The sequence below is a fragment of the Ambystoma mexicanum genome, chromosome 12, assembly GCF_040938575.1.
Source record: "Ambystoma mexicanum isolate Mex_15411 chromosome 12, UKY_AmexF1_1, whole genome shotgun sequence".
Taxonomy (NCBI): domain Eukaryota; kingdom Metazoa; phylum Chordata; class Amphibia; order Caudata; family Ambystomatidae; genus Ambystoma; species Ambystoma mexicanum.
In genome coordinates, this window is record NC_090936.1 from 1,254,294,530 (window position 1) to 1,254,310,430 (window position 15,901).

Genomic DNA, 15,901 nt, shown 5'->3' on the forward strand with positions numbered 1-15,901 from the left:
CTCGACACTATCTCTAAATTAAAAGCCTCCAACTGTAAAGGGGATAACTTCCCAGCTAAACTAGTGAAAGCATGCGCCTCCACCCTCACCCCTACCATCACCAACTTTGTCAATTCCTCCTTCAACTCTAACACAGTCCCAGCCAGCATTAAAGAAGCCAGGGTCACCCCACCTCTAAATAAACCAACACTGGACCCCACAGTACCTACTAATTATCATTCAATAACAACGGTCCAATATTTACTTAAACTCATAGACAAACTAGCATACACACAAATCCAAGCACACCTTGAACAGCACCAGCTCCTCGGAGCTAGACAATCAGGCTTTAGGCCAAATCATAGCACGGAAACAGCCCTCCTGGATCTCAAAAACCAGATGGATACTATCAGAGACTCAGGGAAACTCTGCATACTCTTTCTGTTAGACCTCTCTGCAGCATTTGACCTCATGGACCACGACAAACTATGCACATCACTAGCCAATGAGTTCAACTTCTCTAATGATGCCACTATGTGGTTGAAATCCTTTCTTACCGAACGTACCTCTAGAGGTGGCCATAGGTAAGGAAGCTGCTGATCCCATACCAGTACCCATCGGAGTACCCCAAGGTCTTGCCTTTCTCCAACACTCTACAATGACTACACAAAGCTCCTCTTCTCAGCACTAGATGACATGGGTGTCATCTACACCAACTTTGCAGATGACACCCAGATCCTCATACCCATCTCAGTGAATTATGACCAGGACACTTTGACCATTTGCCAAGACTCGAGGATCGTGTGAAGTATGAATACCTTCGTCCCTAAGCAACCAACAGCGAGATAGTAACAACTCACTGTTCGAGGATATTAGGGCCACAGGTGGTAGGAACAGGAACACCAGGCCCTCCGGATGGCTGCTGCGGAGAAACGGCAGGTTAAGTAAATATCAGGCAATCTATATGCAGTGAGTTATCAATTAGGAACAGAGAAAGAAAACGCCTACCAACAGATGATATGCAGATTGCAGAGTGGGGAGGAGTCTAAAAGGTGTCAGGGAAATCAGAGATGTCAAACCTGTTCCCTCAGTGGAGGAGCAGCAGAACAAGAAGAATGCCAGACAGGGCAGATGGCAGCCACTCCACTGGAAGCACCTGCGGTTTGCAGTACTTAAGACTTGAACCTACTAACATGCCTGATTAATATGCCCCTTCAGAGACATATATGTCAGGTGCCTTTACAACACTGCAGCTTTCCAGTTTACCCATTTATCATTGAAGAGAGGACTTTCATCTACCTGTCCCTACCCCTCGAGCTAGTGGCCTGCCGATGTGGGTGCAGTTTTTGATAGTTTTGGCCACATTTATTTTGTGTGGTCACACCCCTAGAACCTTCTCACTTCTCACATATCATGTCACACGTATCCACGTGCGGAGGCATGCAGTACTAGTCCCCTACACTTTAGCATTACTCATGCAAGATGGTGCGGGCCATACACTAGTCCGTTTTCTATGTCCGGTTCTGGTTGCCACCTACGCCGCATTGCGGACGCACTGTAATCTACATCATCAATTACGACCATACGGTTCTCCAAGGACAGCCGTCGGAAACCTAACACGGGTCGGCAGCATCTACGAGCCGGCTCACTGGGACTCTTACAAAAGTATGGAAGGTAAGCGCTAAGTGGATCCACTAGGCGGATCTACGTATCGGCTCCTACTTACAAGCTCTCACACAATCTTTGGGCATTTACATACAGACACTTAGTCATCTCTATATCTGACTAGCCAAAACGGGCTGTTTAATAAAACAATATTACGCCCGTTCGCGATGCTCCTTCCCAAACTTGCATTTAGCTTTTTAAGCCTATGCGAAAACAATGAGGGGGCAATTCCAGCACACTCCCTTGAGTTTTCCTAAAAAAACACGTGCGGTTCCGTTTTTCGGAATCTTATGAGAAAAATGTTGCCATGGGTACCCCCCATTTCGAACTATTTTTAACTGTTCTTTAAAAGAGACTACGCATTGTTCGCCCCCTCTGATCCTAGACCTAAAACTTTACCTCTTGTTTCAGATTCCAGAGCATGACAAGTTTTCCATGCCCTTCTGAGAAGTCCATTATTCTACCTTCCCAACCACACGGCTACATGTGGGGACCCCTATAACTAGGTAAGTCCTAGTAAATATCACAGCAGGTCTGTAACATCTCATCGCGATATTGGTAATCGATTATAATGGTGCTCCCAGTTGTTTTTACCCCCCTTTCATCTGCAGGCGGTGTTTACTGTTATCCAACTTATTGACACGTCAATCTCTGAGTGTCTGCCCAGCCCTGATGAATGTGGCCTCTACCTCGACAATGCCACTGAAACCGTTAGGCGTTTTGTGGCTCCTTTACCGGCAATAACCCAGACAAGCAGCTTAATTGCTTGAAACTTGCTGGGTCTCCTGGTTTATGATTCCCCCTAAATAAGATGGGAACCATCAAAAACTTCTAACTGGACTCTGGAATAATAATGAAAAAGACCAGAATAGAATAAAACATGGGAGATTCGAATTTTTAAGAAACCTTGAAAGCACTGGATACTACACATTAAGAAAAACGCATTTGAACATTCAGTAAAAATACATATATATGTATCCTCTTTTTATGTCCTGTGGACAGAGAAATCTAATTAAAACCTTTTTTCATCTATGAAGCAGTTTTAAAGGAATTTAAGTGCCTCACAAGAGGGCGAACTCTCAAAAATACCCCCTACAGAATCGACCAACCTGAGTCTTCTCATGTGTGAACACAATAGGGTATGCTCAGGTATGAGACCCTCTCTGGGCCTTTCGTGTTAAGGGTAATAGGAAGAACATTTCTGCATGTTGTCAGTGGCCTAGTGAATGTGCCTAAATGTGCGTGCATGACACCATTAACAAAATATACACCATTATCCCAAACTGGATGGTGCTGAATAGTCTCTGCCTCAATGATGAGAAAACTAAAGTTCTCATTGTCGGATCCCCTACTAAAATAGCTGCCCTACATTCAGATTACACCGCTGTTAATATCGATGGCACTCTGATCCCAGTACTCAAGCAAGTAAAAACATTAGGCGAATACCTAGATGCTAACCTCACTATGACCAAACACATCATCCATGGCTTACACATCCAAACTTATCGCACTAAGTTTACAATTCCTGACTCCTACCAATTGCCTCACCCTGGCTAGGGCGCTGGCATTATCCAAGTTGGATTACTGCAATGTGCTACTTCTAGGGATCTCCAATACCAACCTCAACAAATTGCAACACTTGCAAAACAAAGCATTTAGGGCAGCTTTAGGGATCAAAAAGTTTGATCACATCTCCAAGATCAGGAAGGATGCCCATTGGCTACCCATCAAAGTCAGAAGTATCTTTAAAACTCTCTGCATCACACATAAATGTCTTGCCAAAAACGCCCCAGTCTATCTTAAAAATGCCTTACAGAAAGAAGAATCCACCAGGACACTGAGATCTAATGACAATCAACTTGTAGTGTCACCCCGCTACAACAATACCAGAGCAGGGGGCAATAGCTTCCATGTCCTAGGCCCTAAACACTGGAACTCCCTCCCTATCTACATACAAAAAGAGACTTCTTTCCCTGGCTTTAAAAAACAGCTGAAAACCTGGTTATTTAACCAATACTAGTATAACGATGCTTAAACCAATACTAGTATAACGCCCTCCTGGTTAACTTGTAAATAATGTTCTTGAATGCTTTTGTATGATTGATCTTCTGTTTGTAAATAACTTCTGTACACTGTTCAAATGTATGACCAATGACTAAGATGTCTGTAACCACGCCGTGATACCCCATGGTCTGGGCGTGTACCAAATTAAATAAATAAATAACACCTGTATGTCTCTGGCCTGTCTCCTGATCTATTGTCGATGAACCATCAACAAAGAGAAACTCCCCCTACTCAAGCATTTTCTCCCTAGCTTTTAATATATCGTCTTCAGGGCCCTCATAGGTAACAATCATGCACTTCTTCACCTTTCTTAACTGGTATTGCACTATATGTGGCAGGGTTATCTGTACGGCACCTTACAATATGCATAGATGGGCTTGACAAAAACACTTCATATGCAGAGGCCCTTTGCGCAGTCAATGCAGATTTAAATCTCTCAAGAATGGTGAACACTGCGTGCTCTACATATGTTACTGAGCACCCCATGGTGATCGTTGCTGATTTTACAATGGCAAAGGTAGCAGCGTCCAACGCGTGTTCACATGGAAATTGCCCCTACATTGTCTAAAATACCACTTTAATATGCTACGGGTTTGTGTCCCTTGGTTGTTTTGTGAGCCAATACAGCGGTCATTACTTGGCTGTTGGAATGTGAAAATAAGTAAAATTCCTGCGTGTAATCAGCGGCTGCCAATACTGGAGAGTTGTTTATAGCATATTTAAGCTCTTGCAAACATGTTATTATTTCTCCTTCCCATGTGAGTGATCCTTTCTTCTTCTGTGCCTCTTTCAGTCTCTGCAATAAAGGTTTTGTGTAAGTGGAGTAGTCAAAAATCCAGGCTCTGCAATAGTTGCGCAATCCTATTTTTTTTTTAACTGTTGCCTTTCTTTGGCTGTAACTGGCTGTAACTGGCAGTGGTGTGTTCCATACTGCTGCAGTCTTTTCACGTGTCACTCTTTTACCTTCTGATGATATAATTTGGCTCAAGCATTGTTAGGCAGAAACCTGTGCAGTTCCCTCTGGGACCACTGCAAAAGATTTAAGACTACAGGTGTTTGGCAGTAAACCCACTTGGTAGCAGTCTGTACCACACAGATTCACTTGGTAGCTGTGGCTGAGCAGTCAGACTTCCCTCAAGAAGAGTTAGGCAGTATACAGAGTATTCACAATAGGTCAAAAGAACACAGTAGAACAAGTAAACGCTGACCAGAGCTTAGTGTAAAAGAGATATAATTATTTATTTAAAACCACATCTAGTAAAACACACAGGCACTAATATTAAGCAGTTCAAAAACACGGTCGCTAAAAGATATACACTCCCTTAAAAGAATATTAGACAAGTCTAAAGAAAAAGCCCCACATATTTTCAGACAGCGGTGAGCGCTTAACGCAGATGGCACTCTAATAATTTGTTTTAAAAGGGAGAGAAAAGCAGAGTATAATTTGCAACAGATCCCAACACTTTCACAAGAACACAACAAGAGAGGAAGGCAAAGTAAAACCGTGAAGTTAGAGTTCAGAAGGCCGGATCCACTTTAAGAGAATCCGAACGAAATGTGTCCCAGGTCACACGGTTGAAGTGCACAAAAGTCTTGAAAAGGTTCAGAAAGAGTTGGACCAAAGAAAGGGACCAGTTAGATGTTCAAGGCGGCCAGCCCAGTCCAGAAGGTTAAGGGATTATTATTACCTTGTAGCAATCTTTAGAAAGGGAGGCCTGGCGGACACGGTACCTTAAAGTGGTGAGAATACTCCAGCGGGGGCAGTTGTTCCTGGCAGCGGATGCAAGTCGGTGCTTCGTCCGGGGGAAGAGAAGATCTCGTCGGGGAGGAAGACAGGAGTCCGTTGCACTGCCAGGGAAGAAACCAGCCGCTGAGTTCTCAGGTAAAAGGAGCGGTCCTTTTATTCACAGTCCAGTGGTAAGTGGCTATCAGGTTCCCGGGGTGCTTGGCACGGGCAATTCGACCACAAGACGTCCTGGGATGCGAGGAAAAGAAGGTAAACTGGTTGTGCCCACCAGTCAGGGGAAGAAGCCTCTCCAGCCGGGAGATCTTCTCTGTCGTCGGGAAGTGGTGAGTCGGTCCCGCAGGGCTCCCCCGGTGGTGTCGTCGTGGTAGGTCGACTCAGCTTCTCCCTCGTCAGATTCTCCGGTCCTGTGGCGACTTCTGAAGTTCCAGTCCCCAAAGCCCTGCTTTTATGCAGCACACCCCCATTCACTCAGCCTAGCTGTCAATCAAACATGCTAAGTGGTGAGCCGGCCGGTTCACCACTTGGGCCAATCACACAAGAGTGCGACTTGAGTTACCAAGGTAACTCAGTCCAGGGTGCCTAAACCCCCTCCCACACCCCCTGTGGTACCCAGACAGAGTGGCACCACTTTTGGAGGCTTCTGTGGAGAAGCCCGCCAAAAAGTGGAACAAAGGGCTCGACTTGGGTTGGAGTCACAGAAGAGAACACAAACGCCATTTTAGAATCGAGCCCTGGCAAAAAATACCAACCGGCGAATTAATATTAAATAAATAAACCGGCGTTATGTTCGAGGCTATGAGAATTAAATAATTAAAGTTGGTAGCCTCGAACAATGGGAAAGTCCCATAGGGATATATCGAATATAAAAAGTAGTATCCACTGCCACCAGCCAAAACTTGATCAGGGGGGACGGAGACGTGCCCCCAGACCCCGGGGCAATCGAATTGCCCCGACCAGTACGTCCACAATATGATGGTTTGTACTGGTTTCTGTTCATAATTTGGGACTAGTAAAGCCAATGGTGACTTTACATGCCCTGGGAGACAGTAGTCAGTCCCAGGGTATGGAGTCTATAGTGGGGGGTCACTATGACACCCCTGGGTTACGGCACGGAGGGTGCTGTGTAACCCACATCAAAAAAACACGAGAGACCCTATGGAGTAAAAGACCCCATAGCCCATAAAACACATGGAAAGTTAAAGGAACACCTCAAATCATGTCTACGAGTGGGAGCAAAAGAATCTCACTCTTAGCAGGAGAGAAAAAAATAAACCCCAAAAATCCAGCAAAGCTGCTGGGGGACTCACTAGGTTTGGGAAATTAGCCTTACAGAGAATTCTCCCTAACAAGCATACTACCTCTTTCTGACAATACCGCATTTTATCTTTGTCCACTTTGTAGCCCTTCTCTGTGAGCAATTGCAACAAAGTAAGCGAATCTGCCATGCACACTCTTTCAGTTGTGCTGCACATTAAGAGGTCATCCACATACTGCATTACCATGTTAGGTACATGTATATTGCCCAAATCTATGTGTAATTCTCTGTTCAAAATACTGGGGGGGGGGCGCAATACACCTGGGAAAGACGAGTGTGTTGGAACCTCCGTCCACGATAGTTAAATACAGTGAGGGGTGCAATGGAATAGAAAAGGACACATTTTTCAAATCCATAACATTGAAGTGTGTATGTAGCCTCGGTTTGTATATTAGAGGATCATGGCAGAATTTATTACAACTGGAAATTTGGCCTCAACAATATTATTCAATGGGCGTAAATCCGCTATCATCCTCTAACTTGACCCTTTTGCCTTTTTGACAGGGTATATGGCTTTGTTAAAAGTAGATTCTGAGGGTACTGTAATACCCTGCTGCCAGAACATAATGATTGTCTCATGTATTCCCTCATCTGCTTCTCTTGACCATGGATACTGTTGCACTCTGGCAAATACTGCTCCTTATTTGAATTTAACACGTACTGCCCCTATGCTCTTCAAGAGCCCTACATCATGGGGATTGTCCGTCCATGTAATGCTTGGGACCTGTAGCAAGTCCTCCGGTAAATGTGCAGGCATGCATTTAGCAATAAGTATAGGACCAGGAACATTCATATGTTAAATCATTATTAGACACGGGATACAAACCTCCACTATAATTTCACCATCATTGTCAGCATCTTCAAACAATTGTTCATCTGACACCCCGCTCAAGAGTTGAGCTGGGTTAATGCACAACGCGGTGCACCACTCACCACCTCCTTCGTCCATTCCTAGGAGCACAATCTTATAGTCTGCAATCACCACCCCATCCAAGTCTAGTGTAATAATGGTTTGTGGGGTATAATCGTGGGGCACAGCTGGTCGAAACAAAAACTCTGACAGCACTCTCCATGGCTTGTTTGTTTCCTGGTACCCAACTGAACAATACAATTACTCCATACACGAACAAATCTGGGTGCAGAGGCATTCCTCCAGTGGCACAATCAATGTACGTTGCTCGTGTTATAGCCAACACTCTAGCATAACAGATTCCATGTGTGGAAATATGAGTCATATTTAATTTGCTAAGCAGGTCCCCACCTAACAAATTCACTGGTGCCGCCGTGGAGAACAATAATGAAGCTGATACCTGTTACCTACCTTCATTGGTAAATCTTCTGTGAATGGAACCAAATGTATTGCCCCAGAGAACCCGTGTGTATTCATTACTTTACATGAGGGGGAGCACCCTTCCTTAATGCGTGATTTTGTTGCACCTGTGTCAAAATGGAAAACAAATGATTTGTTACCTATCTCCACATCTACCAGGGGTTCCTCTTCCAGGTTGGCAGTGACTGATGGGACTGGGCATGCCAAAGCTCTCTCTGGCTGTCCTAATCTAAATAGTTATTGGTCCCTGGGAACATGAAGGGATTACCATCAACCCCACTTGCCCCTTAATACTATGTGACTGCTGTGTGGCAGTGCATTTATGTTCAACACTTGTGGAGCAGGCTGTTGGGTCTGTTGCTGCACATATACTGGCATACTATTGGGAGCTGGGGATTGCATTGGTGATGGTGCAGGTGCCTCATATTGATACTGGGGCTGTTGGCCCCGTTGGGGCTGCTGCACAGGCGCTGTATGGGGTATTTAGAGGCATCATCCCATATTGCTGGGGCTATGTGGGTGGGGCCATTGGCCCATTGTGATATGCGCAGGGATCATACGCAGCTGCTTGCCTACTCCTACACTCTTGTGCGAAATGGGCCATTTTCCTGGAGGACCAACACGGTCCTGCCCCCTAAATCATGGCCCAATCCCACCAAACCCTCCCCCTCTAACTCCTTGGAATTCCCCTCTTCCTCTGGGATAACCTGCCTGATAACCTTCCTGGTATCCTCCCTGGTCTGGATATTCTCCATATCCTCCTACCCATTCTGGCACTATATGTGTCGCCACCGGTGCCATTCACTGCTCTACATGTCCTACAGGCGGACATGTAATCTCTGCTCCTTCTATGCTTAACTTTGCCATTATTTCTGTACTAACATCCCTTCAATCTTGAGTGTGGTGTCTACTGCCTCCCTTTCCTTCTCCTGTTGCCGTTTACAATGATGTACTATAATGGACTGAATCTCTGCCTATCCTTTCGCCTCTGTCCCTACTACCATATCCAAAGCCGTCTGCACGTCTTTTGGGAGGATCTTCTTCAAAATGTAATAGAATATTGCTATAGTTTTCTCCCATTATTTCCCCATCGCAGCCCTCGACATCCCCTCCTCCGCTACAGGCTCTGTGTCTGAATTTCTTTTCTTTCCACTCATTCTAACCCCAAAACGTGACTGCCATCGGGTGCAGGCAGAATTTGTGAATGACTACATTTGAGATTTACTTCTTTCCTCCTCTCGCAACGTCTGCGTCTGTAGGACTCCTTGAAGTTATGGTTCGACTGCAGGTATTGAGGCAGTTACTCAGCAAAATGTCTATGCCTCACATTATTACCTTTCCTTTCCTTTCCTCTTTGTTCCTGTTCCACCATCTTTTCTGTGCACCGTAGAGCTAGTCAGCTGACCACAACCAGCACTTGCTCGATTGACAGGTTGGCCATTTTACAGATTTCAGTGACTGCACTTCACCACATTGTGTTAATCCTGGCTGTGGTATAATTGGGTCACACCTTTATTGATTTCTGCTTCAAAGGATGATGTGGGAATGGTCAATAGGTCACATGTTTAGTGATTTCTATGGTAATCCTTTTCATGATATTTAGGACGAGTTACTCTGTTCATTTAACCCAGTGTACTCTATACACTACAGTAGTATTTCAGGATTTCATTAAACCAGTTTTTATAAGTTATGACATGCTTGTTTGCATTTCACATATGCTTTTTAAAACAGAAAATATGCATATGTCGCTTAAGGAACACTAATCCTGTTTTTCATTTCTCTTCAAACAGGGCATGGACACAGTGAAATGTTTTCAAAAGCATTTTCTGTATAAAAAAAAAGGTTAGCACATTCAGTATGAAAAAGGCGCTCAACTCCAACTCTGGACTTGATGCTTCAGAATCAATGGCACCCCTACTGTGGTGCTAGACAGTAGTAGTTGATGTTCCAGTGGCAGCTGACAATGATTATAGCCCAAAATATATAACCACAGACTAAATACCATACTCTGGACGTCTATTGTCAGACTTGCCTGCTCTGGCCGAGGACAGAGGTTCATTCTTGACATTCTGGACCAACAGAGGGATTAAGATCATTAGATACATATTTTAAATTTCACAAGGAGCTCATTACAAAGAAATCGCGATTTAAAAATAACATCCTCACAATGGAGGTACATATTGAATTTTCTGAATATGAAGCTACTTTCAGTGAAACAGGTCATGTATGGCAACATCAGAGATTACACACCGAAAAGAAAGAACATAAATGTTCTGAATGTGACAAGACTTTTAAAGAAACAATAGATCTATTGGAACATCAGAGAAATCACACTGTGGTTAAACCATTTGCATGTTCTGAATGTGATAAGGCTTTCAAGCGAAATGAACAACTTGTAATACATCAGAGGAATCACACTGGGGAGAGACCATATGCTTGTTCTGAATGTGATAAGGCTTTCAGGCGAAATGAACAACTTGTGATACATCAGAGGAATCACACTGGGGAGAGACCATATGCTTGTTCTGAATGTGATAAGGCTTTCAAGCGAAACGATCATCTTGTGATACATCAGATGGATCACACTGGGGTGAGACCATATGCATGTTCTGAATGTGATAAGTCTTTCAAGCAAAAGGGAGAACTAATAGTACATCAGAGAATCCACACCGGAGAGAATCCATATGCATGTCCTCAATGTGATAACTCTTTCAAGCGAAATGGTGCTCTATTACAACATCAGAGGAATCACACTGGGGTGAAACCATATAAATGTTCTCATTGTGATAAGGCTTTCAAGCGAAGTGACCAACTTGTGATACATCAGCGGATCCACACTGGGGAGAGACCATATGCATGTTCTGAATGTAATAAGGCTTACAAGCAAAATTATCAACTTGTAATACATCAGAGGAATCACACTGGGGAGAGACCATATGCATGTTCTGAATGTGATAAGGCTTTCAAGCGAAGTTATCAACTTGTGATACATCAGAGGGATCACACTGGGGAGAGACCATATGCATGTTCTGAATGTAATAAGGCTTACAAGCAAAATTATCAACTTGTAATACATCAGAGAATCCACACCGGGGAGAATCCATATGCATGTCCTCAATGTGATAAGTCTTTCAAGCAAAATGGTGATCTATTACAACATCAGAGGACTCACACGGGCGTGAAACCATATGCATGTTCGGAATGTGATCAGTCTTTCAATCGAAAGACAGATCTTTTACGACATGAGAGAAATCATACCGGGGAGAAACCGTATGCATGTTCTGAATGTGATGAGGCTTTCAAGCGAAATTCTCAACTTGTGATGCATCAGATGAATCACACTGGGGTGAAACCATTTGCATGTTCGGAATGTGATAAGTCTTTCAAGCTAAAACCAGATCTATTACGACATCAGAGAAATCACACTGGGGTGAAACCATATGCATGTTCGGAATGTGATAAGTCTTTCAAGCAAAAGCCAAATCTATTACGACATCAGAGAAATCACACTGGGGAGAGACCATATGCATGTTCTGAATGTGATAAAGCTTTCAAGCGAAACGATCAACTTGTGATGCATCAGAGGGATCACACTGGGGAGAAACCATTTGCATGTTCTGAATGTGATAAGGCTTTCAAGGTAAAACAAAGTTTAGTGTTACATCAGAGAAATCGCACCAGATAGAAATCATGCATGTTCTGAATTTGATGAGGCTTTCAAGAGAACTTATCAACTTGTGATACATCACAGGAATTTCACTGCGGTGAAACCATACACAAGTTATGAATGTGATACATCTTTCAAGCAATAGGGAAATCAAATGTGACATCAGAGAAAACACACTGGTGGGAACCCATATGCATGTACTCAATGTGATAAGGCTTTCAAGGAAAAGCATAGTTTAGTGTTAACTCTGAGAAATCACACTCGGGAGAAACCATATATGTGTTCTGAGTGCAATAACTCTTTCAGTGTTAAGAGTCATCTACTGATCAGATGAATCACACTGGGGGGAAACATGCATTTTCTGAATGTGATAAGTCTTTTAAGCAAAACTGAACTATTCATACAGAAGATAAATCATACTGGGTGAAGCCATGTTCATGTCCTCAATGAGATAAGGCTTACAAGCAAATCAATCAATTTGTGATACATCCGATAAATATTTCTGGGGAGAAACCATCGACATGTTCTGAAAGTAATACATCTTTCAAGGTGAAGTCATCTTTTGACTATATTTCCAAGGGGTCAATCTCTCTAAGGTCCTACTAAAGATGGGGTACTAGTACATATATACTAAAAGAGTAGTAGGAGACCCCACCTAGACATCTGATTTATTAGAATGGATTGTGACACAAGTTAAGAAGCATAAGCAATCACCAGTTATATTGTAGACGACCCGATATAAACAGAATAAACGTTGCATTCTAAACAGGTTTGACAATAAATGCATCTTTTCATTAACAAAACCTCCTGTCTCATAGAAAAGTATCTAGGGATTAGTACACTCATGCTAAAAAAATGAATACCAAAATACATCCATTACGAATATTTCAGAATAAAAAAAAAATAGAGAACCCTTTTTTAACATCAATCTAAAACACAATACTGTTAATGCCTTGCAGATCAATGTCTAACTCATATTTCAGCATAGCACACCAACAATCCTTTTTGTCTTGTTCTGTGGTACGTATTGTACTCTCTCAGACATCCTATGTCATTTAAGGGGATTTTTCAAACCATGACGACACTTCGTGTTTTGGCCTGTAATTACAGGGTGCACCTAAATCCCTTGTGCCACTTCATACGATAGTTGACCATAACCTTCATCAGGACTAAGACAAATAAATGCTTGTATGTGGACTCAGTCTTCAGTTCCCCCTAATGAGACGGTGTTCATTATATGTTCATGCTCCAGGACATGTCAGGTGTGCCTGCCCGCACCAAAAACATTTGCGCTGAGAAGACTCAAACTGCAATACACTAGTCAGTATTTTGAAGCCTTTTATTGGTGTTCCAGTGTGTGTCTGATGCGAGCAAAGAGGCATGGCAATATTGCCCGTTCCTTATGTTCATAAAAGAACAATTACTCGACCGGCACACCAAAGCACCAAGACATTTTCAGTGGAGCTGTTCACACAACTATCAACTACTATCAACTATCAACCGGCTTTCCTCAAATTACACAATGGCTCGGTGTATAGAGCGCATATCATCAAGAAAAACTCATTGTCAACTGGCTTTTCCACACATCTGTAATCTTTTCATACATCAGAGATCAAATGTGACAGCAGGGAAAACACACTGGGGGTGAAACCATATGTATGTCCAACGTGATGAGGCTTTCACACAAAATAATCAACTTGTGATGCACTTGGGGGAAATCACAGACATGTTCTGAATGTCATGGGCCCTTTAAGGTGAAGTCATTTATTGATGCATCAGAGGAATCACACTGGGGTGAGGATATGTGCATGATGCAAAATCAACAAGGCTTTCTGGGGCCTCTGACCTACCTATCTGCAACAATGCCTACCTAAATACTGTCCTTCCCGAGCGCTCCACTCATCTGCCTCCAACCTTCTGCGTGTGAGCCGGTTCTCCAAGCAAAGATTTGGAGGGAAATCTTCATCCTCAGCAGGGGCCTCCCTCTGGAACAGCCTCCCTGCCGCCCTCTTGTCTTGAGCCTGATTTCCTTAAGTTCCGGAAACTCCTTAAGACATTCCTCTTCTGCTCCTCCATCTCTCTCCCTCTATCCTGCTAACCTCTCTCCCCACTCTATCCTTGCCTCATTGTTACTGCACTTGGTCAATGACCCATCAGAGTGACATCTCTCAGCACTTACCCCAGTTTCTGAGTGACTCGGTGCACTTGGACCCCCCTCCTCCACTTGTCCCCCCCTGTACCGTCTGTGCACTTGCACGATCTGAACGTACCATGCCTTGAAGATCGCCTATCTATCTCCCTGTCTCCCCTCCTTGCATGGTGGTCCCTCAATGCACTTGGAAAAACTACAGAATCGTCACCAGACCTATTTGCTGTTATCTACACTGTTAATTGCATTTGATGCACTTACTCTGCCTGTGCAGACTAGTTTCGTTCAGAAATTCTAGAGTTCCAAATGACTGTTGTTTTTTGCCTTGCTCCCTCCCTCCTTGAACACTTTGAAACACTGCCTTGTGTATGGGCGCTTTACAAATAAACATTACCATACCATGATCTGAATGTGATAGGGCTTTCAAGCAAACGTGTGACATATTACTACATCACAAAACATCACACAGGGGAGAGGTCATATCCATGTTCTAAATGTCAGAAGACTTTCAAGCAAATCCATGATCTATGGAGACATTCATAAAACGTTTTGACATGAGCAAATCAGATGTTCAAAACATCCACAACTTAGATCTCCTAACTTGGGCACTGCTGTTTTTGGAGGCTAAAGTTACTAAACCTTCTTATCAGACCGGCACTACGTGAAGTGTGATTTATGTGTAGAATAAAAGGAAAGTGTTGTAATTTGGTTTGCCCTGTACTAATTTCTTTGTGTGGTATAAAAGGTGCAAGTTCTATAAATCATTGGACTATTTATTTATTCAGTGAAAATTCTTTGTTAAAGGGACATTATGGTTTAGTTGCACTAATAAAAACCTATGAAAATGATTGAAAAAAAACTGTTAAAGGGAAGTTAGCGTTGTTTGAAACTGTCATTGTTTTTTCCCATTTGCTTCTTACAAACTATTATTCAAACTATATTTTCTAGTGTCTTCACAGGCCTTGCAAATTCTTAGAAATCCCACTAGACCTGCAGGGTGAGTTCCTTAGTTTACATACTTGACCTATGATAAATGCACTTGCCCCAAGGTGGCTGGTGACAAAATATTTACCTGTGCTTTTTGTAAAGTGGTGCATGTCACCATAAGCACACTTCATATTTGATGCAGAGCTATCAAGCATGCACTGTGAAACCTGTATTTTCAATTTACCGGAAACAAAGTGTGTTTGCAGTAAATGAAAAATAAGTTTCTAACATCCCTATACTTGCCAGGAAGGGCGAGTATCATGCAAATGGTACTCGCCCTGCATAAAGACTACTAGCCAATGCAAGTGGGTTAGTACATTTTCTGAGCCCTGCTTCATAGTTATTGGATTTTGGACTTTGAATATTCGTCATTTGCTAAGAAATGTGATTGTCTTATTTGAGATTTATATTTCGATTAATATTTCTCACAGTCAGAAGAGAAATGATATTTGGGTGCAGTTGTATTGCTCTACAGTCACTTAGCAATTTATCCAATTCCTATTGTTTTATTTAACAATTCCTTCCTAGTATTGTCATTAGTAGGATAAACATTTGTTTTCTGCACCTTTTCATACATTTACCCCATGAGAAGCACTGGAGGTGCAAAACGTGCGCCTGTAGGCTTAGCTCTCTGTGAGTCTGCCACCAATCAGGAAATGTTCGTAGCAACTGATGAATTGTTCTTACAGTAGGATCATATTTTCTGCTTAATAAACATTTTTTTAAAAATGTCCCAGTTGGTGAGGCATCATTTAATCATACACACATGATCAAAGACAGTATTGAAGTTATAGAGACATAGGGCCTTGTTACAAGTTTGCTGGTCTGAAAACAAGGGTGCCGGTAAACTCACTGTTAGGCAGAAACCTGTGCAGTTCAAAAGATTTAAGACTACAGGTGTTAGCAGTAAACCCACTTGGTAGCAGTCTGTACCACCCAGATTTACCTGGTAGCTGTGGCTGAGCAGCCAGACTTCTCTCAAGAAGAGTTAGGCAGTA

At 43.0% G+C, this 15,901-nt stretch overlaps 1 protein-coding gene across 2 annotated transcripts in view; it reads left to right on the top strand.

Annotated features, from left to right (window-relative positions):
* LOC138514434 (zinc finger protein 271-like) overlaps positions 1-14,677 on the top strand; it is a 49,294-nt gene extending 34,617 nt beyond the window's left edge. The window contains exons 2-3 of one of the 2 annotated variants that reach the window (XM_069629948.1): positions 2,056-2,150; positions 9,891-14,677. In XM_069629948.1, the coding sequence (XP_069486049.1) occupies positions 10,268-11,785 (1,518 nt within the window). In that variant the 5' untranslated portion in view covers positions 2,056-2,150; positions 9,891-10,267 and the 3' untranslated portion in view covers positions 11,786-14,677. The remainder of the gene's footprint in view (positions 1-2,055; positions 2,151-9,890) is intronic. The other variant, XM_069629947.1, reaches the window with a different exon arrangement.
* Positions 14,678-15,901: the final 1,224 nt, after the last annotated feature.